The sequence below is a fragment of the Podarcis gaigeae genome, assembly GCF_964106915.1.
Source record: "Podarcis gaigeae genome assembly, chromosome: 5".
Taxonomy (NCBI): Eukaryota; Metazoa; Chordata; class Lepidosauria; order Squamata; family Lacertidae; genus Podarcis; species Podarcis gaigeae.
The window spans coordinates 81,718,072-81,743,030 of record NC_139681.1 but is presented as its reverse complement, the minus strand read 5'-3'; the positions used below and the strand labels follow the sequence as shown (position 1 = coordinate 81,743,030).

General features: G+C 41.2%; 1 protein-coding gene across 2 annotated transcripts in view; it reads left to right on the top strand.

The window, feature by feature from the left end:
• Positions 1–5,852: 5,852 nt before the first annotated feature.
• The window catches only part of KPNA4 (karyopherin subunit alpha 4), a 29,935-nt gene continuing 10,828 nt past the window's right edge, over positions 5,853–24,959 (top strand). For both annotated transcript variants that reach the window (XR_014564374.1, XM_083739623.1), the window contains exons 1-9: positions 5,853–6,578; positions 14,393–14,437; positions 18,005–18,094; positions 18,174–18,203; positions 18,284–18,336; positions 20,591–20,686; positions 20,781–20,866; positions 22,661–22,747; positions 24,716–24,885. Coding sequence is in view for 1 of the 2 variants with exons in the window: in XM_083739623.1 (XP_083595749.1) it covers positions 6,510–6,578; positions 14,393–14,437; positions 18,005–18,094; positions 18,174–18,203; positions 18,284–18,336; positions 20,591–20,686; positions 20,781–20,866; positions 22,661–22,747; positions 24,716–24,885 (726 nt within the window). In the remaining variant the exon portion in view is untranslated. The remainder of the gene's footprint in view (positions 6,579–14,392; positions 14,438–18,004; positions 18,095–18,173; positions 18,204–18,283; positions 18,337–20,590; positions 20,687–20,780; positions 20,867–22,660; positions 22,748–24,715; positions 24,886–24,959) is intronic.

The window sequence follows — 24,959 nt, the reverse complement described above, 5'->3', positions numbered from 1 at the left end:
CAAGCAGTATATAGTTTTTGTTAAATAAAGCAAGCTCACTTGGGAATCTTTATGGCTTGAAAGATAGGGTGGCAATAAAAAAAAGGAAATTGAATCAATTTGTGGCTCCTTGGTGGTGTAGAAGAGGCTCTCTTCCTGCAGAGCTGTTGTGAAAATACACTCCCCCCCCCCCCGAAAAATACGCCTACACAATCTTTTGTAGGATGGAACAAGAAGTGGACAGGAGAGTATAAAGGAAAGAAGCAGGAGGAGTAGATAGAGCCCAGCTTAGAAGCAGTGCCCCATGAAACTCCCCCAGGCAGGACTGCGGTTTGTGCCCCACAGAGCTTGCAGTGTAAGAATGAAAGGAGGCAGCAGGGGATGTAGGAAGCAATAAACAGGCACAGTGCACCAGCAAATCATTCTTAAGTTGGGGGGGCATTAATCACTGAGCTGAACATTGCTGTAACATTGGGGGACTTCCAGAAAAAACATGAATAGTTTAGATACTGGTTATTTCTTGGTGAGATAAAAGAACTCCCATAAATTATCAGCAATTGTTCCTAACTTTGAAAGAGACTTCTTTAACTAGGGCAAACTTGAAAAGAACAGTATTTACGCAAACCATTAGTTTTTGCCTCCTCTGGTTACTATTGCTGAAATTACATGTGCACAGCAAACAGGCTGTCTCCTTATCAATTCTTCTCTGTCTCAGCTTGCATTGGCAGCAAAATTCTAATCTTATCTGTGCCATGGCAGCCTGTGGCCAAAGAAATGACTTCTTGTTGCATATCAAGTTCCAAACAAGCTGCACAATATAGAAAAGTGGAATTGTTTATTGGAAAAACCATTGCAGAATTTCTATTACCGTATTTTTCGCTCTATAACACGCACCAGACCATAACACGCACGTAGTTTTTAGAGGAGGAAAACAAGAAAAAAAATATTCTAAACGAAATAGTGGATATATGATTTTTGTGGTTCATGCTGTGGCCACAGACATGTGATCTGACAGTGAGTTTGGAGTAGCCCAATGTAAAAATCCTGAGGATCCATGTGGATCCATGCTTTGTAACCACAGTGGAGGGAAGGAAGGGGAACCATGGATCCTCTGCTCACAACTGCACAGATCCCCCCCCCGCCACCCGCAGGCATTCACTCCATAACACGCACAGACATTTCCCCTTACTTTCTAGGAGGAAAAAAGTGAGTGTTATGGTGCAAAAAATACGGTATTTTATTCTGTCAATCAGGTACTGCCTAGTTGTGCCATTTGGGGACTGCACTGAGTAACAAGCCTTTAAGAGTCAATTAAAATAACAAACAAACAAACACAACCAAGCATAATAAGATATTTGAATAAAAATCCCAAGCACAGGTCCATTACTGAGCTTGGCTGTCAGGATTTAAGCCTGCTTCTCAACTCTGAACTGGGTGTGCATGTTAATCTGAGAGATGCCTGGCAGTGATTAAGACTGGGTGTCACCAGCCAGCTCTGGTCAAAGGAAAGTCAACCAAGAGGCTTCTTTTCACCTTTTACCAGAGCAGGTCTCCATCTCCCATGGAAGTTTCTGGAGCTAGCTATTCAATGGTCTAAGCAATTAGAAAAACTTCTGCTGAGCCAGATTCACAGGCAAGCAACTGACTGGAAAACTTCCTGGGATGATGTGTCTGGAGGGCACATACTAAATTATGAATATTGTAAATTTTCCTCCTTTCATGTTAAATGACAAGAATATGTTCAAACTAATTGGCTTCCATTTCCCATTTTCCCATGTGAATATTCTAAGCTTGTCTTCAAACTACAGGGACTCTATACATGCATGTTTACAGAAGTGAGTGTGGGTGTGTTTTGAATTAAGCTTATTCCAAAGCAGGTATGCACAGAATTACAACCTAAATTATTTCTTAATTTAGCAATGGCTTCCACAATCATTTCTATGGAACCTAGGTAGGTGATATACGCTTCTGATCATTACAGAACTGGGAAATATGAGATCTTGGATCCAGCACCAAGTCCTTAGCAATATTCCCATTATGGTCTGCACTGATATTCCCAGGTAATAGGCAAGCAACAGGAACATATTTTAACAAACTATCGAATGTTGTAAGATAGTGACTATACATAATATCAGTAAATAACAATACAAATATATAATAATATGGGAACATAGGGTGGTATTCAACTAAGTTTTACTCAGTGTTTTACTCAGAGTAAACTACCAAGATTGTTTCGGGGTATTTAGCAGAGATCTTTAAAACTAAATTGAGAGTTGCCTGATTTATTCAACGGTGGCTATCTAGTCTTTTATATATAGTATGTGTTTGCCAATGTATTTGGATGACTTTGTAGGATTTTATTGTTTAAACCTATGTGAATAAAGGCCAATAATAATAATAATACTCAGTAGTTGCATTGAAATGAATGGACTTAGTCATGTTCATTAACTTTTGTGGGTCTACTCTAAGTAAAAAACATCTTTGAATTCCATGCATAAAGATCAGCTTTTATCAGTTGAAATGAAAATGTTGTAACTTACTCTTATGAAAAAGATGTGAAGGTCCAGAAGAAAATGCAGGAAAAAGTTACAGTACAGTATCCTTGTTTTTTCAAAGGAACCCCCCCAAAATTAATGCAATAGAAAACTTTAAAAATTGGTGAAACGTTGAAAAGATGCCTGTTCAAACTGTGTAGCGTGTGAAATTTTATATAAGAGAAGCTAAAACATATGGGGATAATTCCTGCATATGATGTTATGTAAACAATATAGAACACTCAGATCCAAGAAGCATTTTTCGACCATGCTGAAATGTGCTGAGGTCTTCATTAAAGTAGTGCAGAAGCTTCACTGGTTGCAAAATATTGTTTTTCTTCTTCTAGCGATTGTTTCTGTGATGTTTCGTCTTGCTGTAATACAGGATGCGCCCCTGGCTCTTTGAGTTTTCTGCTACAAGTGACAGTCAATCAAGGCATGGTGTTTTCTTTGCAATCATGATAAAGGAAGTATACAATGGTATATACTAGTTACCTTCCCTAACAAGAGGGAAATTTGTTCTCTCTTCCATGAGAACCAAAAGCTCTGGTTGGATACAAATCCATCTTATTTAGCAGCAGATGCCTTTTGTACATGACCAATACAGACACACACTTCTGGCTGTTCATTAGCTGACACGAACTAAAGCACCTTTCTTTTCAACTAACATTATCTCTACCAGTAAAGTGATGAGTCGCTTGCATTTTTTAAGGTTAGGATATTTTATCCAAGGCTACACACAGAATCTTTTTTGCATTCAGTACTTTTACACTGATGCTTATGGTAAATATCAATCTGACTTAGAATAAGTATTCAATTTTGGACATAAAATTCAACTTTGTCCTGTAAGCCAGACCCTAAATGCCCCACAGCTCGAAACTTCCACTCTAGTATACAAACCCCTCATCTAGCCAGGTTCACAATTTCATTCCCTTGTTTTATGTAACCCTTCCCCTCAGAAAACAAAACCTTTTAAGTCTGTTTGGTCTCTGTGGGATTCTCCAGCCCATGCCTTCTCCACAGGTTTATTATTCCATTGGAACTACTCAGGACCCAAAAAAGAACATTAACGCCTTGCGTTCTCTCTTTCAGGTACAGGCAATGACCAATTTACATGTTTGATATGCGTGTGATGGTGACTGCTCATGTACACATCAGAGGGACACAAAAGTGGCCAGAAAGGGGGCAGAACAGGCTTATGCGTGTTCCACCATCATGCGTGATAACCTGGAAAACAACCAGAATCAGAGGATGCCTGTATTTGTTCTGCTTTCACCATTTTGAAAAGGTTCAAGGAGAACCCAGGTTGCTGGCTCAGGCACTGCACCATGCAGGGATCAGAGTGACCCACTAACCCTTCCTTCCCTTCACTCTCCCATCATAAGCTTTTTCCTGTCTTAAGCCAATGGGAACTGGAGTCCAGACTTTCTACTACAGGAACTGTTGGCTTTGGTTGTTGTTTTTTAATGAACAAGCACAGCTATCTGCTATTTTTGTTGAAAAAATAATCTAGTTTTGTAAGTTAGCAACAGAAGCTAATTCTGACTGGCATCAACTGGCTAGCCATTCCACCACCAAGATGTATTTTCTCTTCCCAATGCTCATTCCCCGATTCGTTCCAAAAGCAGAGCATTGAATGGAATGGAACACATACTATGGTTTTACATGCAGTTAACAATTATGCAAGAGCAGCAGGTGGGGAGACAGTATGAATGTCACACTGGATACTTAAGAATTTTCAGCAGGAGAGAGTTCCCACCAATATTCAAAAAATCAAAGTAGAAAAGATTGCATCTCCTGTTTTGCTCTTTTGTGTGTGTGTGCGTGCAAAATTATTAAAGTTCTTGCCCTAGATCAGTGGTTCCCAATTAGCTAATTATGGAGGACCCCCTATTTTTTAAAAGCCAAGCCACAGCCCCCTCTACTTTTGAAAGTTTTGATAACTCAATGGTAGTTACCTCTGCAAAGCAATTTTTTCAACAAAATATGGGGTAGCCCCTAATCAGCAAAGGATTTTAGGTGTATTAAAAAAACAGGCTAGGGCTGAGCGATATAGGTTTTCAACATCATGATATATCAGCAGCTAAACATCACAATATTCCGATATATCATGATGTAGGCATGAGGGAAGAAGCAGTCAGGGAGATGACTGGGGGGAGGAGAGGAAGTGGAGTCACCTTGTATACATGGTTTGAGTGGGAGGGGATAGGGGGTACAGATAGCGACGATGCACTCCCACTGTGGCTGCTGCTGCTTTCCTGTTGACTGTGAGAAGCTGCTCAGCCTTGGTGCCAAGGTGAAGGTTGTGCCACGGTGCCTTGAAGTGAATTCGGTGCCTTGAAGTGAGGTCGGCTGCCCTGGTCGCCCTCAGCTCAGAAACGTTGTGCGATATCCATGGGACCTTGAAATCAGCTATCCTGCTCTTCCTCATGAGAGGAGCGATATATATTGCTGCGTATTGCTGGTCAGAATCGTTATTGCGGTATGACTTCAAAACCGATTTTGGCCAACATGTGGAAAAAGTACACAGCACTAAAACAGACCATAACACCTGCGATATTACCATGCAAAATTAAGATAATTTTATCACGTGCACAATTTCTGCATAGGAAGGCCCCGTGCCCTCAGAAAAAAACCCAAGTCGAGAATAATACAATTATCACAACTGTAACAAGAGTTCATAAGTTTATTACAACCCTGGCAACTGCCAAAGGAACCGCAGAGGACAGCCAAACGGGGACGGCGCCCGTGTCGCTTCTGTATTCGGTTCTCCCAGCAGGCGCAATAAAACCGCGCCGTTTCGTCTTTTCAAACGTTCAGATTAGGACGCGCCCGATTTCACGTCCTCTTCTTTCTTGGCAGTGTGCGAGGCTGAGTCCGCCTCTGCTCCGCAAGGGACTTTTCTGGCAGGAGCTGCCGGAGACGGGAAGAAGCGTTACCGTGCCTCCTCCCGGGACATGCCTGACCCCCGCGGCTTACCTGCTGACTCTGGCGACTCAAGTTTCCAAAAAAAGATACACACACAGGCTGCGATCCTACGCCGCGTTTTCCTGAGGGTTAACCTCGCACCACTGAACTCAACGCGACTTAGTGCGCAACTACTGAACCAGGGCTTTCCGCGAGCTTCTCTGGCTCTTCTCCGATACGACGGTGGGTGGGGGAGGAAAGAAACGAAGGAAGGGAGAAATCTGCCGAAGACAACCCAGGTGTGCCCTACTCCGGGGGGACGGCGCTCGCGAAGCCGCCTCACAGCCCCCAAAATGGCTGCCAGGGCCTCGCGCCTGGGCGTGTGCGCGCGTGAGGGGGCGGGGAAAGAGCCGCTTCCCCCCCTGGCGGTTGGGGAAGGAAATGCGCTGCGAAACACGAGCTCGCGCCGTTCGCTCCTCTCACGGCCCCGCCTTCTTCTCCTCTCCTCCTCCCCCCTCCCCCTCGAAAGCGTATTTTCCTCCCACCCACCTCCACTCTTTCCAGCGTGCCGGCGAGCCTCCCCTTTGCCCATCAAGGAGGGCCAGCCAATCAGGCCAGCGCTTGTCGGAGGGGGATGGTGCCGGGAGGAGGGGTGGAGAGCGAGCGAGCGCGCGCGCGCGAGGGAGGGAGAGGTGGGCGTGGCCGTTGCCGTCCGTCTGAGAGCGAGGCTGTTGCCTCCTCCCCTGCCCCATGCCCGTCCCCTCCCCTCCCTCCCCCCTATCTTTCTCTCTCTCTCTTCCCTTCGCTACCGGCACATTCCGCCGCCCTGGGAAGGCCTAAGCCAGCGGGGAGCGACTTGAGCAGGCGAGAGGAGGAGGAGGAGGCCGCCCGGTTTGGCCCGCCAGCCCGCCACCAAGCAAGGCCAGCCAGGGAGACCCGCCGCGGCGCAGAAGGGAAGGCGAGCGAGCGAGGCGAAGGGGCGGAAGCGGCGCCGGGAAGAAGGGGCCCGGCTGGGTCCGGCCTGGGTGTCGACGGAGAAAGAGGAGGGAGGAGAGGCAAGAGGAGAGGCCGCGCTCCCTACCTCCCGCCATGGCCGACAACGAGAAGCTGGACAACCAACGGCTGAAGAACTTTAAGAACAAAGGCCGAGACCTGGAGGTAGCTCTTCTCCCTCCTTAGCCCGGGCCTAGCAGCCCGCTTCGCGCGAAGGGAGGGGCCGGGTGGGCCGGCAAGCGAGGTCGGGGATCAGTTCGGACAAGGCCTCCGCCGCAGAGGCGGTTGGTTGTGGCGTCTCTGCTAATCTCCCGTGGCGGGGCCTACCTATCTCGAGGCGAGGCCTGAGCCGGACTCGGCCGCTCCGTCCGAGACAGGGCAGGCCGGCCGGCGGGTGGGTGGGGTTGGCTGGCTTTTCCTCACGAGGGGACGCGTCGCCACTCCGTACCCGCGGGCTTTGGGAGGGCCCAGGCCTGGCCGCTTCTGCTCGCCGTGGCGAGGATGCTTCGCGAGCGGGGGGGGCGTTGGAGGAGAGAGCGGGGCAGGCTTTTTCTGCCTCTCCTTTTCCGTCCTGGGCCTCGGACTTTCCCGGCAGGCGGGTGGGAAGGGGCAGTGGCTGGGGCCAGGGTTAGCAGAGCGGGAAATGGGAGGGGGGCAGCAGCCCTGCTGGAGCGGATGGAGGCGCCCCTCTCTACCCACCCACTCAGCTGCCTGACATGGAAACTGCCTGTCAGATGACATGTTTTCTCTTCTGTTTTCTCTCTCCGCTTCCCGTGACACGCGTTTTCTCCGTAGGAACCAGACTTTGTGAGCTACACACCACGGCAAAAATAGCTTTTAGGGCGCTACATGTTTTATATATTTATATACGCAGTGTGGTTGAGGCTAATTACATCGAGTACTGCCAGGTAACACGGTAGTTTTATATATTTATATGTGTGTGTGTGTGTGTGTGTGCGCGCGCATGCATGTATACACACTCACACACACACACACACACACAAACTACCGTGTTACCTGGCAGTACTCGATGTAATTAGCCTCCTTAGCCACACTGTCACAGTGCAAACAGGCAGAATACGCATGCAGGGTTTTAAAATATGTAAAACCCAGCCCCAAGTTGACCATATTAAAACCAAATTTTAATCAGCATTTCTTCAACGTTCGCGACTGCTCCCAGAACCATTCACCTGTGTTCAGCAGAAACATGTTCACATGCATTTTATTTAAATGCTAGTTTAAACATAAAGCAGTTAAATGGGAAATATTTCCAAGTATTTTTCACCAAGTTGACAGTCTGTCTTCCCTGTGTTTAAAAATAAAATAAGAGTATGACTTCAAGTGTCTCGTCAAAGATCTGGCTTTGGATATAGTCGGCTGTGGAGAGCAAAAGCATGTAAACATAATTACCCCCCTTTTCAGTAGTGTAGAATATCAATACAGGTTGGAGCAGCTCAGGATTCTGTCCCAAGTTATACACAACCTTGTATAACAATGGTGGTCAGGCTGATTGGCTAGCTGATTCCACAAGGCATGTCTGAGAGCCAGCGTGGTATAGTCTCTCAGCCCCACTCACCTCACAGAGTGTTTGTTGTGGGGATGGAAGGGAAAGGAGATTGTTAGCCACTTTGAGACTCCTTAGGGTAGTGATAAAGCGGGATATCAAATCCAAACTCTTCTTCTTCTGAGCATGTGCCAATCTAGAGCCAAATGAATACATATGTAACCCCACCCCCTGGTGTGCCATGAGATAGTTTGTGCCCCTAGATGCTGAGCTATGGAACATGCAGTCACACAGTTCTGGTGAGCAGATACCCGCCAGTTGCATTGTCTGTGTCACAGATTGGCCACCCATGGCACTTAACATGTATTTGTTAAGTGCATGAAAGCAATATGTCCCAGTTTATATCTCTCTTGCCCCCCGAATTGCTGGCAGGTAAGCAGTTCTTTAGCCTCAATCTCATCTTTAAATTGAGAAGATAGTCACAGTATAGCTATTATTCTTAAAACTACCATCCTATATATATATACACTTGTCTCGAGTAAATCCCATTGAATTCAGTGGGACTTCTGAGTAAATGTATATAAGATGGCACTTCATGTTTCATTTAGAGAGGCCTAAAAATCACAATTTTTCCTTAAGTGAAAGTGGTTAATTGTGTGAGGTTGATGCATTTTTTTCAAGAGCCTTGATCTCTCTGAAAATGTATTTCCAAGAAGAATCCATGACTTGTATACTGCTGCCCTCTGCTTTTCATTTTTTCATAGAAATATTGTGTATTTCTGAATAATCAGTTGGGAAAATATCCTGAATTTTTGCCCTTCACTAATTTACCTGCATACTTGCCAGCAGCTAGCATAACTTTTGAATTCTTCATAAACGTCATGTATTCTAGGCAGCAACTGCTGAACATTTTGCATCTGTTTTGTGATATGCTTATTTAAAGCTTTCATTCAAAACATGAAAAATACTGGAATTAATCTGTCAGCTGTTGACATGGTAACTATACAGCTTTTTAAAAAGAGGGCTTTCCCACTTTGCTTTTCTGTAGAGTAGGATTGTACAGCACTCTATGGGGTGTGGAACTGAATATTTCATGGTAGCCCTAGGTTCCACTTCCCTGCTCTCCTGAAAACAGACCTTCTGCCTGAGTCCTGTACTCCCAGGACAAAGGGATCCCCAGTATTGAATCAAATTCCTTAGTCATCCAAAATCCATCTGTCTTTGTGACCATGATCTGGATTTACTTACTGTTCTGCTGTTTCGGAATCGGCATATTTAACATAAGCCTTTATAACACTGCATTTTACACTGGATCACTTTTAATTCTAATAAGCTTTACAGTTCAATCCCACGTGTGTTTATTACTTAGAATTAATTCTCATTGTATTGTGCTGGGCTTGATCGCCAATAAATTTGTTGAGAATTGCAATCCTAGTTTCCAAGGTGCAATTGGAAAATCCAACATATGATTTAATTTTCAGGAGTTTGTAAAACACCCATTTTTTTCAGAGATAAATTTTGAAGTAGTATTTTTACAGATAACATTTGATCATTGTGAGATAAAGTAATGAAAAGGACAGGGGGAAACATGATTTATGCCAGTGTACGAGATACCTTCTGTCATTTTGAAATTAGTGTCTCTGAGGCTCTGATTGCCAAAGTATTCATGCACTCTGATCCAATTATTTGCTGTGGGTGCAGGATATTTGATGTGCATTTAGAGTCCCCCTTCAAAAAACTGCATATCTTCCTTGAAAAAGCCTAGGATGCTCAGATCTACATTCTCTGGATTTCTTGGGGTAATTGAGCACACATAGAGTTATGTCACAGTAATAAGCCCATTAGGTTATACAAGATAACATATATCAGAGGAACAATCAATAACACAGTTCCACACTACTTAACGGTTAGTAGACTATGAATAAACCTATTTTGTAAAGTCCAAACACAGGTTTTTAAACTAGCTTTGTGTTTTAAACAATTAGATGTGTTGTGGAGTTGAACAACCAGCTTGCTGTCTTTTTTTTTAACTATTGGAGTAGTGGGGTTTGGGGTTAATGGAGGCAGGTCCAATTAAGTTACCTGATGGTACCAAACTGGAATGGGTAGCTAATGTGGCAGAAGACAGAATGTGGATTCAAGATGACCATAACAGATTGGAGAACTGGGCCCAAACTAACAAAATGAATTTCAGTTGGGATGAATGTAAGGTTCTACACTTAAGCAGGAAGAACCAGCTGCATAAATATAAGATGGGGACATCTGGCTTACCGGTAGTACATGTGAAAAAGACTGGTCTTACTAGATCACATGCTTAGCTAATGCTATTCTAGACTGCATCAACAGAGTATAATATCCTTATCAAGGAAAGTACTGCTTTAATCTGTCTTGATCAGACCACACCTGGAGTACTGTGTCCCGTTCTGGGCATCACAACTTAAGGATATTGACAAACTGGAAGGTGATGTGCAGAGGAGGGCAACCAAGATGACCAAGGGTCTGGAAACCATGCTTTATGAGGAATGGTTTGAAGGAATTGGTTATATTTGGCCTGGAAAAGAAGAGACTGAGAGGAGATATGATAGCCATCTTAAGATAACTAAAGGCTGTCACATGGAGGATGGAGCAACCTTGTTTTCTCTTGCTCTGGAGGGTAGGACCTGCACCAATGGCTTCAAGTTCCAAGAAAGGAATTTCTGACTAAACATTAGGAAGAACACTGACAGTAAGAGCTGTTTGACAGTGGTATGGACAGTGGAACTCCCTCAGGGGCTTGTGAACGCTTCTCCCATGGAGGTTTTTAAGCAGAGGTTGGATGGCCATGTCACTGATGCTTTAGCTGAGATTCCTGCATTGCAGGGGGTTGGGCTAGATGACCCTTGGGGTACAACTCTACAAATCGGTGTTTCTCTGACATTGACCTATAGCAAACCTTTGCTATAGTGCTCTCCTAATGCTTGTCATAGATGCATTTTGTAGTGTGATTTGAATTTTTTCAAGAGTCATTATGTTCAATGGTTCCTTCAGAAGTTGTTCTGCCCTGCTGTCATCAGCAAATCCTACTTTTATAATGTTGCAATTCTGTATTGATGCTGAAGCTCGGGGACATTACATTCTGAATGTTACACCTCTGAAATCTTCTAGTTTGTAATTGGAGTGTGGGAAGATTTAGGACCTTCCTGAAATACTTTGCTACATAGTTCGAGTGCATATTGAGTGAGATGCATCACAGGATCCTCTACTATATTTCAGAGGATGCTGACCCACATTTCTGATTACATGCCGTCATTGCAAGAGATCCTGAGACATAATCTCAGATCATGCACTGTTCTTATTGCTACATCTAAAAATACCGTCACCTAAAGGAATGTTTCCTGACCTGTGGACCCCCAAGAGCATAGCCTCCCAAATAAGTAAAAATCAATACAAATCTGAGGTTCTGTCCCCCTAACAGAAATCTTGGCTACACCCATGCCTCCCCATCCTACTGGTAGAAAAGTAGTTATTTAAATGTTTTGTTTGTAAATAGAATGTGTTTTATTTATGATTTTTATAATTTATACAAAATACAATTACATAAAATGATAATGAAATATTGTTGAAGCTGAAAAACATAGAATCATGGAGCTGGAAGGGACCTCAAGGGTCATCTTTCTAGTGCATCCCCCTGCAATGTAGGAAACTCGGCTAAAGCAGCCATGACAGATGGCCATCCAACCTCTGCTTAGAAACCTGCAAGGAAGGAGAGTCCAGAACCTCCCGTGGGAGATCCATGTTCTATGTATTATAAAAAGTAAACAACACTTATTTGACACGGGGGGAAACCTACAGATCCAAAAGGCGTACAGGGAGTTATGTGAAAATGGGAGAACTTTAAAAAGCAAGTGGTCCTCACTGACCTGGTGAAAAAGATATTGTTGTCCAGAGGAGCCTTGGCTGCCCAGATAAAACACTATAGCCCCACAAACCCTTACCTCACTGAACTCAGTGTGGCTTTCTTTTGTGTAGACACTTAGTTATTTACTAGATGCAAATCAGCAGCACCAGACAACCCTGTTCAGCTAGGTGCTGGGGTGGATTGCACCCTATGCTGTGCAGAGCCAGGCCCAGGCTGCCACTGGGTCTAGCACTGGTGGTAGCAACCAGCAGCTCTGACTCACACTGGCCTATCCATTGCCATCCCACCCTGCACTTATCTCACCTGGGGGTTCTGGATCATGGGCTCTACTGATCAAAACGAGAACCTCAACGATCGCCCTTTCCCACAGGAAACAAACCAGGACTGCTCTAAGAAAACATACATGGCAAAAAGAAGTGTTAGGCCCTCGTGGGCTGCCACCCCTATCCGCTTACGATTGGCCAAGTGGATAGCCAACCAATCAGGAATATTTATTTATTTATTTTTACTGATTTCTTTTCTTCACTTCCCTCTGTGGCCCCCTAGCCTTGTGCTGTGGTGTCCCATTTACGCAATTTTCACCTGTGGCGGCCTTGGAATATCCTGGCGTTCCCTTAAAGTTCAGCACCAACACTTCAAATAGTGCTTGGAAACGTACTTGGAGCCAATGTTGGTTTTTCAGTACCAGTGTTATGTGTTCTCCACTCCCAGTCACCAGCCTAGCTGTCGCATTCTGAATTAGTTGTAGTTTCCAAGTAGGTATAATGAGTACAACAAACCTTAAGAACCAATGCTACAGGGGGTGCTTTAGTGATTTTCTGGTGTCCCTATTAATTTTGCTTGTTCAGTGGCTCTCAACATATTCTCAGATTTTATAAGCCACATTTTCATTCATGCTTGAACTATTGACCCTGTCTGAGTTTAATCAGATATTTTGTTGCCTCTATGTATGCCGATGGGTGTGTGTTAGAAACGCCTTCCTATAGGAAATCCTTGGTGTGAAACCTCTGGCTGTCAATGTCAGTTTTGGACAATAGAACATGAATAGACGTGCCTGAAATACTTACTTTAAATATTGAGCAATAGTACTGTTGGTTAGGTGTTGGACAGGGTTGTATTTTTAGATGTTTTCCTTCTCTATAATCTTTCTATCCATTGCTTATTTTTGTCACTGCTTTTAAAGTACTTTTTAAAATTTGGAACAGATCTACGCTGATTTTTGAAAGCCATAGTATTGGTATGAAAATATGCTTCTTTAAAGCAATTGTCAATCTTCTATTTAGATCAATTGAAAGTTTTCCTAAAAATATTGGGATGGGGTGATACAGCTTCCTTAGCTGTTTCACCCCGTTCTTTAAAGTACCACAGTGATGGTAGACAAGGAACAGTGTAGGCAAGTTCCCTGAGCTAAGTAGCACCAGCAGAACGCACTCCACAATTCTCTAACTTTGAGAATTATGGGATGCATGTATACTCAGTCTGCTCAGGGACCTGGCTGAGTTTGGCTTTCCTAGTGAATATAGATGTAGATGCCAGCTGAAGAAAATAAGGGGGTGTGTGATTAGGTTTGAGAGGCTATGTCTCCTAACGTTTTAGAAATCACCCCCACTTAATGTACAGGGATGTTTAAGGAAGGAAAGGAAAAGAGTGGTTTTCCTTTCTTGTTTTGGCCCCTCAAATGGCTCAGGTCTGACAGCCAGCACTAGAACTGATCCTTCTGGTGTTTTTATGTAGCACAGCAGAAGAAGGTCCAGGAGGCTTAGAAAACAACAAATATTGATTTTTTTTTCTTCCCTTCTGTTCACATCCATTACCTGATCATGCTATCCTTTTTTTCAGGCCAGGTGGGCTACTGTTATTTATTTTGTTGCAGGTTTCACTGGTCTGTATACAATTAGTAAAAATGTCAACTGCCTAACAGTTAGTGTTTCTTTTCTGCAAGTACTCAAGTATACATAGGAACAGTACTTTTTTTTTCTAGAAGAAAAGCACTGCTAACATTAGGTAGTATTCAGATAGAGAGACTAAATCTGTATCTTCTGTATCAGATTTACTTTCATGAGTGAATGTGATTTGGCAATAGCTAGGTTACTTCATTTTGCCATAGTGGATAAGGGTATGATCTAAAAGCATCACCCATCTCCTTGGCTGAAGCTAAGCAGGTCTGGGTCTGGTCAGTGTCTAGATGGGTGATCCCTGCTTTGGGTTCTATGATGGAAGAAAAGTAAGATATAAATAAGAAAAATAAACATGAGAGCTATAAAAGGAAAACCATGTATTAAAATATGACCCCAGGCTTCCCCTTAACTAGTTACATTGGTTTCAGTAGTTGAATACTGTACCTACTTTTCTTTCATCAAATTTCTAATGCTAAATATTCAATTTTTAAGGCTCGAGGCAGCCAATTCAGATAGCCACAACAAAGGGTATGCAGTTTTAATGCTGCGAATAGTTAACCTATAATTTCATGTGGGGAATTGTTTGAACCCCACATTGACATTTAGGTCTCAAGACACTGTAGTTTGTGCCTTAATAAACAGTGGAAACTAGATGTAACTTTCTTGTGTAACTTTACAGACTATGAGAAGACAACGAAATGAAGTTGTTGTGGAATTAAGAAAGGTAAGATTTAATGCTATTTATCACCTAATTCAGTGTGGGCTTGATCCAATCCACTGCAGGTGCAGCAGTCCCCATAAAGCAGTGGTTCCCAAACTCTTTTCTCAGGGCCAGACTTTTAGAATAAAATTGGTTCGTGCCACACCAAAAAAAATTATTGATAATAAATACATTGGAAAACAAAAAGAAACAACTCTGAGCAGTGATTGATTTTGAAAAAAATACCTATCCATATTCTGCAAATAAAAAAAATATACTATTTAAATGTTCCTTTGACTGTCCTTGAATCTTCCCACCACACTTGCCATCCTCATCTGCCACACCAGTGTGGTGCGCCATACCCTTTGTGAACCACTGGCATAAAGAATATAGAAATGTGCTCTGTTCCCTTTCCCCGTGTTAAAAAATCCTCTGCCACCTCTGATCAGTCAAGGAACATGAGCCACAGAAGCTCTGCCATTTTAGACTGGATCAAGCCCATAATTTCTAGCAATTATCTCCTGAATTGCATTGTTCTAAAGTAATGTAACAATCATGCCTTTTTATTGACAGCATTAAGAAATTGCGCAGTTTCTCTTTTCACTTAGTATGTTAGCATGATTTGACTCCCCCCCCCCAATGAATTCTGAAGTTCTTTTTTACCTTCAAGTGAATATATGACACATAGTTTTAAGTTACAGGTGAGATTTTGACATTTACAGTAAAATCATTGCATTGATTAAGTCTGGCTTTCTGTTGTGCCCTCCGTTTTGTGTGCCCCTCAATTTTCAAGCAAGAAAAATGTTGCTGGAAGCTTGTAGGGATGCTAACCAGGAGACTGGTTTCTTTCCCAAAGCAGGATGCTACATGTGTGGTTTAGTAGCTTGGTAATGAACCTGATTAGTCTTATGTGTGATGTATTTGCTTCTGCTCATCATACTGTTGGCTGGAAGTGTGAAATAGGCAAACATCCTGACATTTCTGCTATAATCATTGAAGAAATGCTAATCTGTAGACTGGATGGGAAAGCTCCCTTCTATTTTAGAAAACATGGGAGAGCACTCATATATTAGAAGATCCTATAGTATGCCTATCCATAGAGGAGAACATGAAACTTTCTAATCTTTCTAAAAGCTGCCTAAACTAATGGCCATTACTGCATCTTTTAGTGAATTCCATTGGCTAATTATGAACTGTGTGAAGTACTATTTTTAATTGCCCTAAATCTAATGCCAGTCAATTTTGTTTGGTGACTTCAGTTTATCATACAAAAGCATCTTGCATGAAGATTATGTTCCGGGGATGGCACATATATGAAAAAACTCGTATACCCAAATCACCCCAGCATAACCACTCTTGCTTACCATGCTCTGGGATGCTCTCGCGCTATCTTGCAGGGCTATCTCTGCAAGATTTTGTGAGAGCGTTTCAGAGCCCCAGTAAGCACGTCCGAGAGATAAAAAGCTCTTTCCATATCACATGCAAAAGGAAATTTTAAGCTCTCCATCGTGCATGCAATTTGCAGGAATTCAACTAGCCAGCTTTCAGCCATGCAGTATTGAAATTGCACAAGTTAATTGCACGCAAGATGCGGTTGTACTGTGCAAGGATGAAAACCTCCAGGCCTTGCTTTTCAGCCCTTGAAACTCTCCTAGTCCATATCCGTTGACCTGCTTTGTGTCCTTTTTGAATGCTTTTGTGTGACTGTAGTGTGTCCATGAGCTTCAGTTATACCTCTTGCTTGAGGGTGGTTGTAGAAATCTCTGGTTTCTGCACGTCTGGAATGTAGCCTGCTGTTGATTTGCCCTCTTTTGACTCTGCCTGCACTGAACACTGACATGCCACCCTCAGAAAGTTTCCTGTAAGGCAGTGCAGTTTTTAGAATGAAATAGGTTATCTGTGCTCTGGGTGAAAACTAGTGTTAGTCACACTTGCAGATTCCCATTGAAATCAATTGACTTGGGTTTTAATGGTTCTTCACCGAGTATGGCTAACATACAAAGTTCATAAATTTACAAACTTATGTTTCTTATTTGTTGATGGAAAACTCCAGATGCTTCATTCCTGAAATACTACTTTTCCCTGTCATTAGAAGTTTCCCAGCTATGCTCAATGTTTTAATTGGTAACTAGCTGCAGTGCTAAACTGCTTAAATTTGATTCGTCTCACCTCTGCTTGATTTCTCTTGTAGCATTCAGCTCTACTAATACTGCTGTTTAAAAATGTGTTATTGTTTTCTATGTATAATTATGGATTTCTTTAAGCTTTGCACATTATAAAGTAATTATTTACCCAAGTTATTTCCTTGCTTTACAATTGACTTTTTTGTTTTGGTGTGTATCACTGATAATACTTATTTTCCTTATGTAGATACAAATTGCACTGAAGTTTAATTGGGCATGTGTAGCAAGGAAAATCCTTTTCAAAAATAATTGGGGTTATTTGTATTAAATGTATTAGGAGAATTTTGGCTCTCACTTTGACTGCAGAAAAAGTTTAAAAATACGTTTGGGATGATACGTGCTCAGAATTTAGAGGCGGTCTACAGAGCTTCCGATGTTCGGGGATAGCTATTTGCTCTGCATACTCCTTTCTCTCTCATTGCTGCTGTTCCTTGACTATTGCCACGTAAGGCACATTTCTGCACAGACAACTTGCTTTTTGCTTGCATCACTCTGCTCCTCCCAAAAAGTCTGAAACTTTGGAGTGGGAAAAGAACAGCATCAAGTAAATGCATATATACATATTAATGTAAGATCCATAATCCAATAGTAGAATGCCAGTTTCCTTGGCATATCTATAAGAATTTTGTTTGAGAGTAAATAGGTTGGCACCTATATATATAATTGGCCAAAAAAAAAAAATTGATTGGTATTAGGCATTTTATTTATTTAGGTTGGTACCCAACAAAGTGCTTGCATTAGTGTCAGGATTTCCTTTTACCCACCGCCCATGCCTTCTCCAGATCTTCTCAAAAGATTTAGTTAGGTGCTGGGAGATGTGAGGGAGAAGTTCCTTTATGCAGCCAGACCTTTCACTAATGGAACTACTTTGTTGGGTACTGTTCTAAGTTAGCTTTTATGCTGCTTTTCAGAATTCTAGATATTTCTAAAGTGACTTACAGTAACCTTTCAACTGCATAGTTCTTTTTCATCCATGGCTGCCATTCCTCAACTGCTCCATGTAAAACTCCATGAATAGACCACTCTTATGTTCCATTACTCTGTTCCTCCCCAAAAAGTTTATGTACTTGATCATTTAAAACTTTGGAACATGCAAGCTTTAGAATTTCACAAAACTGTTACCTATATGAACATAAAATTTGGTTGGCAAATTATCAATAGTGAATGTAAATGTGTACTGTGTCAGGTTATGTAAATCATGTAACACATTTACTTTTTCTATACTGTAATATGAATTAAAAGCCTCTTATGGTATTTTCTACCGTTAATATTTTTTATTGCTTTGTACACTGCATTTTTCTTACATTACATATTTGCATTTTTAAAATTTTACAAATATTTATAATACACTTTTAAAGCATTGGGGAAAGCAGATATCTGAATGTAATTTGTATTTTGTATTTAAAAGAACAAAAGAGATGAGCATCTGTTAAAGAGACGAAACGTACCTCATGAAGATATCTGTGAAGATTCTGATATAGATGGTGACTTCAGAGTGGTAAGAACTGATTGGTGATTAAATATTATATAGGTATGTCTTTTTGAATGCATTTCTAATGCTTTGATATTTGTTTCAGCAAAACACGTCTCTAGAGGCAATAGTGCAGGTAAGTATCTTAACCACTTCTGTTTTTAAAATTCACTTATATTGTGAAAGTCCTGATTTTTAAATATATTTATTTCTTAGAATGCTTCAAGTGACAACCAAGGTATCCAGTTAAGTGCAGTGCAGGCTGCAAGGTAAGAGAATAATTTACTCAGATATGCTTTCTTCTATGGTAGTACAGTTTGTTAATGGAATCGGTAGCTGTACTGTGTTATGACTGAAAATGTTGGTTCTCTTAATGTGCTCTTAATGTGAACACTACTTTGATAATCTGTATTTGACATATTATAAAATGGTTTGGAGCACAAGTTGATCAACAATTGAATTCCATTTTTCGCATGCAATTATTGATGAAATCAATATTTCACAAAATGCCAGAAGTAACTGGGCATAAAGTTATATATATTTTAAGGGAAATTGTTTGAGGGTATTTTTTTAAAATAGTGCACTTTTGATAGATGATAAAAGTTGTATGGTTGGTCAGATGTTTTGTTAGTTTGCCAAATATAACTTTCAAGAAGGTTATATAACATGTAATTGAATGATTAATGAAATAAGTGTTCTCCCTCTTTAACTTTTATCCCGGAATGCCAGGACCATCTTAACAGTTAAATTAAGAGAGGTATTAAAAAGAGCCAAAGAAAGTAACCAGCTTTGGCTGGACAGGGACTATTTTGCCACAGCAGTCCGTGCTCTTGCAACTTCCATGAAGTTACAAGACTGCCTTGAAGACAAACTGGAAGCTTCAATAAGTGTAGAATGCAGCTGCCAGAATTTTAATGGGTACGGCCAGATACAGTTGCTTAATGCCAATTTTCAGAGTTATATTGGCTGCTTATCTGCTTTTGAGCCCAGTTCAAGGTATTGGGTCACATACCTGAAGAAGTAGTTGCCAGAGGGGCTCTTCTCCTTGTTCCATTGTCAGGGAAAGTGAACTAACCTGCACCTGATATGTAAAATACCCTTCATTTAAAAGAGCTGCTGGTGCCAACATTGCTATCATGATGGTATTAGATCAAGACTGATTTATTTGATGGGGTATTTTAAGGATTTCTAAATGAGTGATTATCCCAGGGTTATATTTATTCATAGCTTGGTTTCCTTGAGATGTTCTTGAATATTTTGATGTCATAGTTTTAACTGCCTTCATATTTTTTTGCCTTTTTTGATTTATATTCTGTCTCAGACCCAGTACCTGGATAGATAAAGTGTGGTCTATAAATATTTCATTAATATATTAAAATATTTAATGTCAGTTTTTAAAGGCAGCTCTCCCATATATCAGTGGCAACAGCTTGACCTGTTCTATCTTCATGCATTATCTAATGTATCATGGGTATGAACCTGACTGCTTCAAGATTAGGGGAAAAACAGTTCTCACTCCTTCTCTTGCTAACACATGGCTTGATAATGAAATAAACAGCAGTAGACTGTCACATGTGTAGTGTCATTCTTTGGCCTCATGAAATACTTGACCAGCCAGTTGTCAGCTCTAAACTCTTCTCTCCAAGATATACAAGAAACCTTTGTTCTGTTTAAGGCAGGGGTGGTGCTTCAGGACTAGAGGCACCCTATATCCTTTTGCTCAAGATGCTTGGCACCTCACACTTCCGCTCACACATGTACCTCTTTATTTTATTTATAAAATTTATATACCATCATTCACAGGGTGGTTTACAATATAAAAACACAAGAATGCATAATGCAATAACAAATGAAAACAATAACCCACACCCTTCCCCCAGTTTAAAGGCCATAGATTGTTTAATTAGCCAAAGGCCTTGGAGAAGAGAAATGATTTTGCCTGGCGCCTAAAGATTTGTAACAAAGGTACCAGGGAAACCTCCCTGGGGGAGAGCATTCCACATTTCTGCAGCCACTCATTCTCTCCATCCTGACAAGAACTTTACCCACTAAAAAAAGAGAGAACCAGTCTTATTCAATTCTTTCAATCACCAGCAATCTCTGTGTATGATGTTCTGTAAAAGGATAATGAGCATCTTTTTGTACTGTCTAGCACTCTGGCCCAGGTGTCTTCTCTTTTAAAAAGAGGCGAATGGGCACATTTGCTTGCCTTTGATCTCCTTTCAGTTTAATTTTGATTTAATTTAAGACATTTTGGACTTCAAAATATATTTTACAAATGTCAAGAGGGTGGGGAAATAAGATAATGCATTCAGAATTACTGGTTTAAATTTAAATTGTATTTGATTGTTACTTATGAAATATCAGACTAATTACTACCATATTTTTTAATTTTTATGTTAAGATAAGAAATGGAGTATGCTGTGTTAGCTGCTCTTCATGTTTTAGCTATAATAATCAATTGGAGCCATTTGAACTTTGCCCAAAAGTTTGATATTCTACTTTCCAAATATTTCTGAATAGAAAACTACTCTCCAGTGATCGCAACCCGCCTATTGATGACTTAATAAAATCTGGAATATTACCCATATTAGTGCACTGCCTTGAAAGAGATGACAAGTGAGTATGTGCCTTTAAAGGAACAGTTGTTTTTTCAAGCAGTTGATCAAAAGTATTGTAATAAACTGTCGTTTGTTTTTTATTATATTCTTAGTCCATCTTTACAGTTTGAAGCAGCATGGGCACTGACAAATATTGCATCCGGAACTTCTGAACAAACGCAAGCTGTCGTTCAATCCAGTAAGTTAATCAGTACTTAACTCCTGCAAAAATGCCTTGCTGATTGAGTAGAACTATGCACATGTTATATTTCTTCTTTGGGTATTCATTCACATGTGCCAATGAGTTGGTTCTTTGATGCTGTAGCCAGGATGATTGAATTCTAAATGCTAATCAATGAATCATACACTGAAAAGGAAGATGTGCACATAATCTCTCACTAAATTGAAATTAAATTTGGATAGCACTGAAGGTGTTCCCGCTTTGTGATCAGAAATATGGGATTTAGTAAGCAACAAATTGATTTGGAGCTTGTGGCCAAATTTGCATGTAACACTAAACTATAGTTTAGCATTACAATAACAAGCCTAGTTCCCGCCTTCCTTCTGGCACCACTATGAAGAGGCATCCATAAACTCTCTCTTCCTTTTTAGAACAACTTCAGCTTGTGACATCTGAACCTAGACAAACTGTGATTAGTGGGAAACAAGCCAACCAAGCTTTTAAACTGACTTATTTTCACTAATCATAGCTAAGATTAACTGCTATTTAGTGTTTGGACATCGTTTTGAATATGTGGAATTGCCTTTAAAATATATAATCTGAAGAATATCTCTGGAACTATCCACTGCTGATATATGACTGTTTTCAGTGTTTCTTGATCAGTATAAAAGACTTTTTATATTTTTTAAAAAAGAGTACTTCTCTAGTTTTCTTTTATAATGGGTTGGATCCAGACTTGCCCTTACCAGAGTGAAAGGACTTCTTCAGTTCTCAGAGGGGATGAAGAACCAATGCGGGTTTCCTGCTGGAAAGGTGGTTTTCACCAATTTCCCGGCCGCCTTGGCAAATCCCAGTGATACCTCTCATGCTATTCCACAAGCTATCCCAACACTTCATAGCTGTTCAAGAGGCTGCAGGAAGTAGGAAAGATTGTCAGCAGTGTTCACAGGAGTTCTGGATCCAACCCAATGGCTGCTTAAAGATAAAAAATATAGAAAATTGAAAATGGGCTGTCAGTGGGTTTTAGTGCCATACATCCTTAGAAGTACCGTATTTTTTGCTCTATAAGACTCACTTTTTCCCTCCTAAAAAGTAAGGGGAAATGTGTGATCGTCTTATAGAGCGAATGCAGGCTGCGCAGCTATCCCAGAAGCCAGAACAGCAAGAGGGATTGCTGCTTTCGCTGCGCAGAGATCCCTCTTGCTGTTCTGGCTTCTGGGATTCAGAATATTTTTTTTCTTGTTTTCCTCCTCCAAAAACTAGGTACGTCTTATGGTCTGGTGCATCTTATAGAGCGAAAAATACGGTATTCCACAGGAGAAGGATACTCTTTGTAGAGCTTTGCAAAACTGAAGTGGCAATGCTACCTTCAGCCATAATGCAAAAGGAACATAAATAAGTGTGTGGTAATTCCACTTTTACACATCATTGTTCTGTCTGCATACTGAGTGTGCTACATCTCATTGGGGAGATATGTTAAGTTCCAGACACAGTTGTACACCTTGCCTGTTGGACAAAATTTGAAAGATTTATTTTGAACATTATAGTGCTTTGGAGGAAGAACTGGAGGTTCAGAAAGGCACTTCTTTTTTCTCAAGAGGTTCAGTTCCATGCACTAAGCCCCTGAAATTATGTATCAGTTGAGTGATAACTAGACAAATTGTGACTGCCTGATTTGCAATCTGAATATCTTTGAATGAGGAATGGCTGTTTATATATTGCATGATTTAAAGTTTAAATCTTAGATCTTAGCCAAAGGGCTATGGAAACTAAAAAAAATGAGTCATAATGATATTTTTCCTTATTTTGCAGATGCTGTCCCACTTTTTTTGAGGTTGCTGCATTCGCCCCATCAAAATGTTTGTGAGCAGGCAGTATGGGCTTTAGGCAATATCATAGGTTTGTTGCATTTCTGTGTAGAAACTCCACTACTATGACAATGAGAACTGCTTAGAATTTTACTACTGAATGCTTAGAATTTTACTCCAGTGATGCCTTGTACACAGTTCTGTGTGTTTGTGCGGGGGAGTGTTTTCCCAAAGCATATTTTAGTTAGGTACATGAAGGTTCAGACAAGTAAATCACATGGAAGGATATTACACGAGTTATTCAGGTCATGGTGCACTTATTGTCGGTATTCATCACACAGCAAGCAAAGCCCCCAAGTTGGTGGAAAATCTGATACCTATGCATAGCATATGCATTTCTAGTTTATAGCTTTTCTGCTGCTGAGCAGCAGCAATCCTCTCCCCCCAACAAAGCTCACAAAACAAAACTCCAGCCCAAGAGTCTGTTCAGCAGCCTCTGGTTTTTTGGCTGGAGTCAGTCAGCCCCTCCCCCAGGCCAGGTGGGAAAAGGCCTTCAAGACAGGGGGCAGGTCTTCTAGGACACTCAGCCAAGAAGGCTATGACTTCGTACTTGACTTTATGCATGTCCAAAAATGGGCAGGACAGGTTAAATAAGCTATTATGCCAGCTTAATATATCTAGTCGCAGTGTATCCTGTGCATAGGTGCCAACATGATTTTCTAGACCTAGTGCATTATATATGGATTGGGCCCTCCGCAGCAAAAGAGGGCATATATTTGCATACCTTTTATGTCATACACCAATTTGTATTCTATTTTGGAGAACTCACAAATAAATCAGGGGCCTCACTGGTGAAACATTTTCCACAATTGCATTTCCATATTTCAAAAGGCTTAACCTCTTGAATGTCTACTTACAACATAGCTGTTAGTGACAAAAAAATAGTCCTGCTCCCCCCCCCCCACCTCCCCAAACCATGCAAAGTATTCAAGTTTCCTGAATATACTATTGGCTTTTCATAGATTGGAAATACTATGTTTCAGTGGACAACCTAGCATGGTATTTGGAGAATGTGGAGGGGAGAGTTCAGATGAGGCATAAGATTTATGGCAGCCAAGATGCCCATACTTGGAAAAATTCAAGATTGAGTTGTTAAAAAGCAGGCAGTGTATTCTAAGAGCATTTGTTGTATTTATTTCTGTCTCATAATAGCTACAGCCATGTTAACAGAACATTGATAAGCACCCTTTTCTCTTTTTTGTAACAAAAAGGGATTTATAATGTTCATGCTTAGGGGTGGAGTGCGGAATCCCCCCCCCCCGCCCCCAAAAAATCTGATTTACAGCTACACTAAAGTACTGGTTTTCTTAGTTATTTTCTCTCAGCAGCAACTGTTCTGCTTCTGCTAGGTAAGAAGAAGAAGAAAGTTTGAAAATGAACATTCAGTTTTTTCTACAATTTTTTGGAGAAAGGACTTCCTGGGTTATTTAGGGGTCTTCTCGAAAATGTATATTACTTTAAATTTCTCCATAGCACTTGTCAATCATAACTCTGACTTTACACATTGGCTAAAAATACTGAAATGTAGAAGCATTCCCATTTCTCACTATTTCAAATGCTGCCCCAACAACACTATTCAAATGCCTGAAGGGCTGTTACAGAAAAAGGCAAGGGCTTGTTTTCTGCTTTCCCAAAAGGGGCAGGTTATAGAAGGTAGATTTTGGCTGAACCTTAGAAAAGAATTTCAACAGCAGTTTAAAAATGGATTCAGTTTTTGGGAGTGGCGTCTCTCTGTCCAGAGGTTTTCAAACAGATGCTGGACAGCCATCCTTTGTAGATTTTCTGCATCAAGGAGGAGGCTGGACTTAGATGATTTGCAAGCACCCTTTCCAACTCTTAATTCTACAAATCAACCATTCTAACAAACTGAGTCTATACCTGGAAGTTGCTTATTTCAAACTGTTCACATAGAGAGCGAGCTATCCTAATGGGGAAAAGCAATTTTGATAGACCAGTCTTGATATTTCTTCTACCCACAAGCTCCTCCATGTTTATACAGGTGATGGACCCCAGTGTAGAGATTATGTCATTAGTCTTGGAGTGGTGAAGCCTCTGCTGTCATTCATCAGCCCATCTATTCCCATAACTTTCTTAAGAAATGTTACTTGGGTAATGGTCAACTTGTGTCGCCACAAAGACCCGCCTCCACCAATGGAAACGATCCAGGAGGTAAAACTACTTCTTTGTTGAAATTTTATCACTGTGAGCTTTCCTGCAGAATTTTGAATACCTTTTTCTCTTTC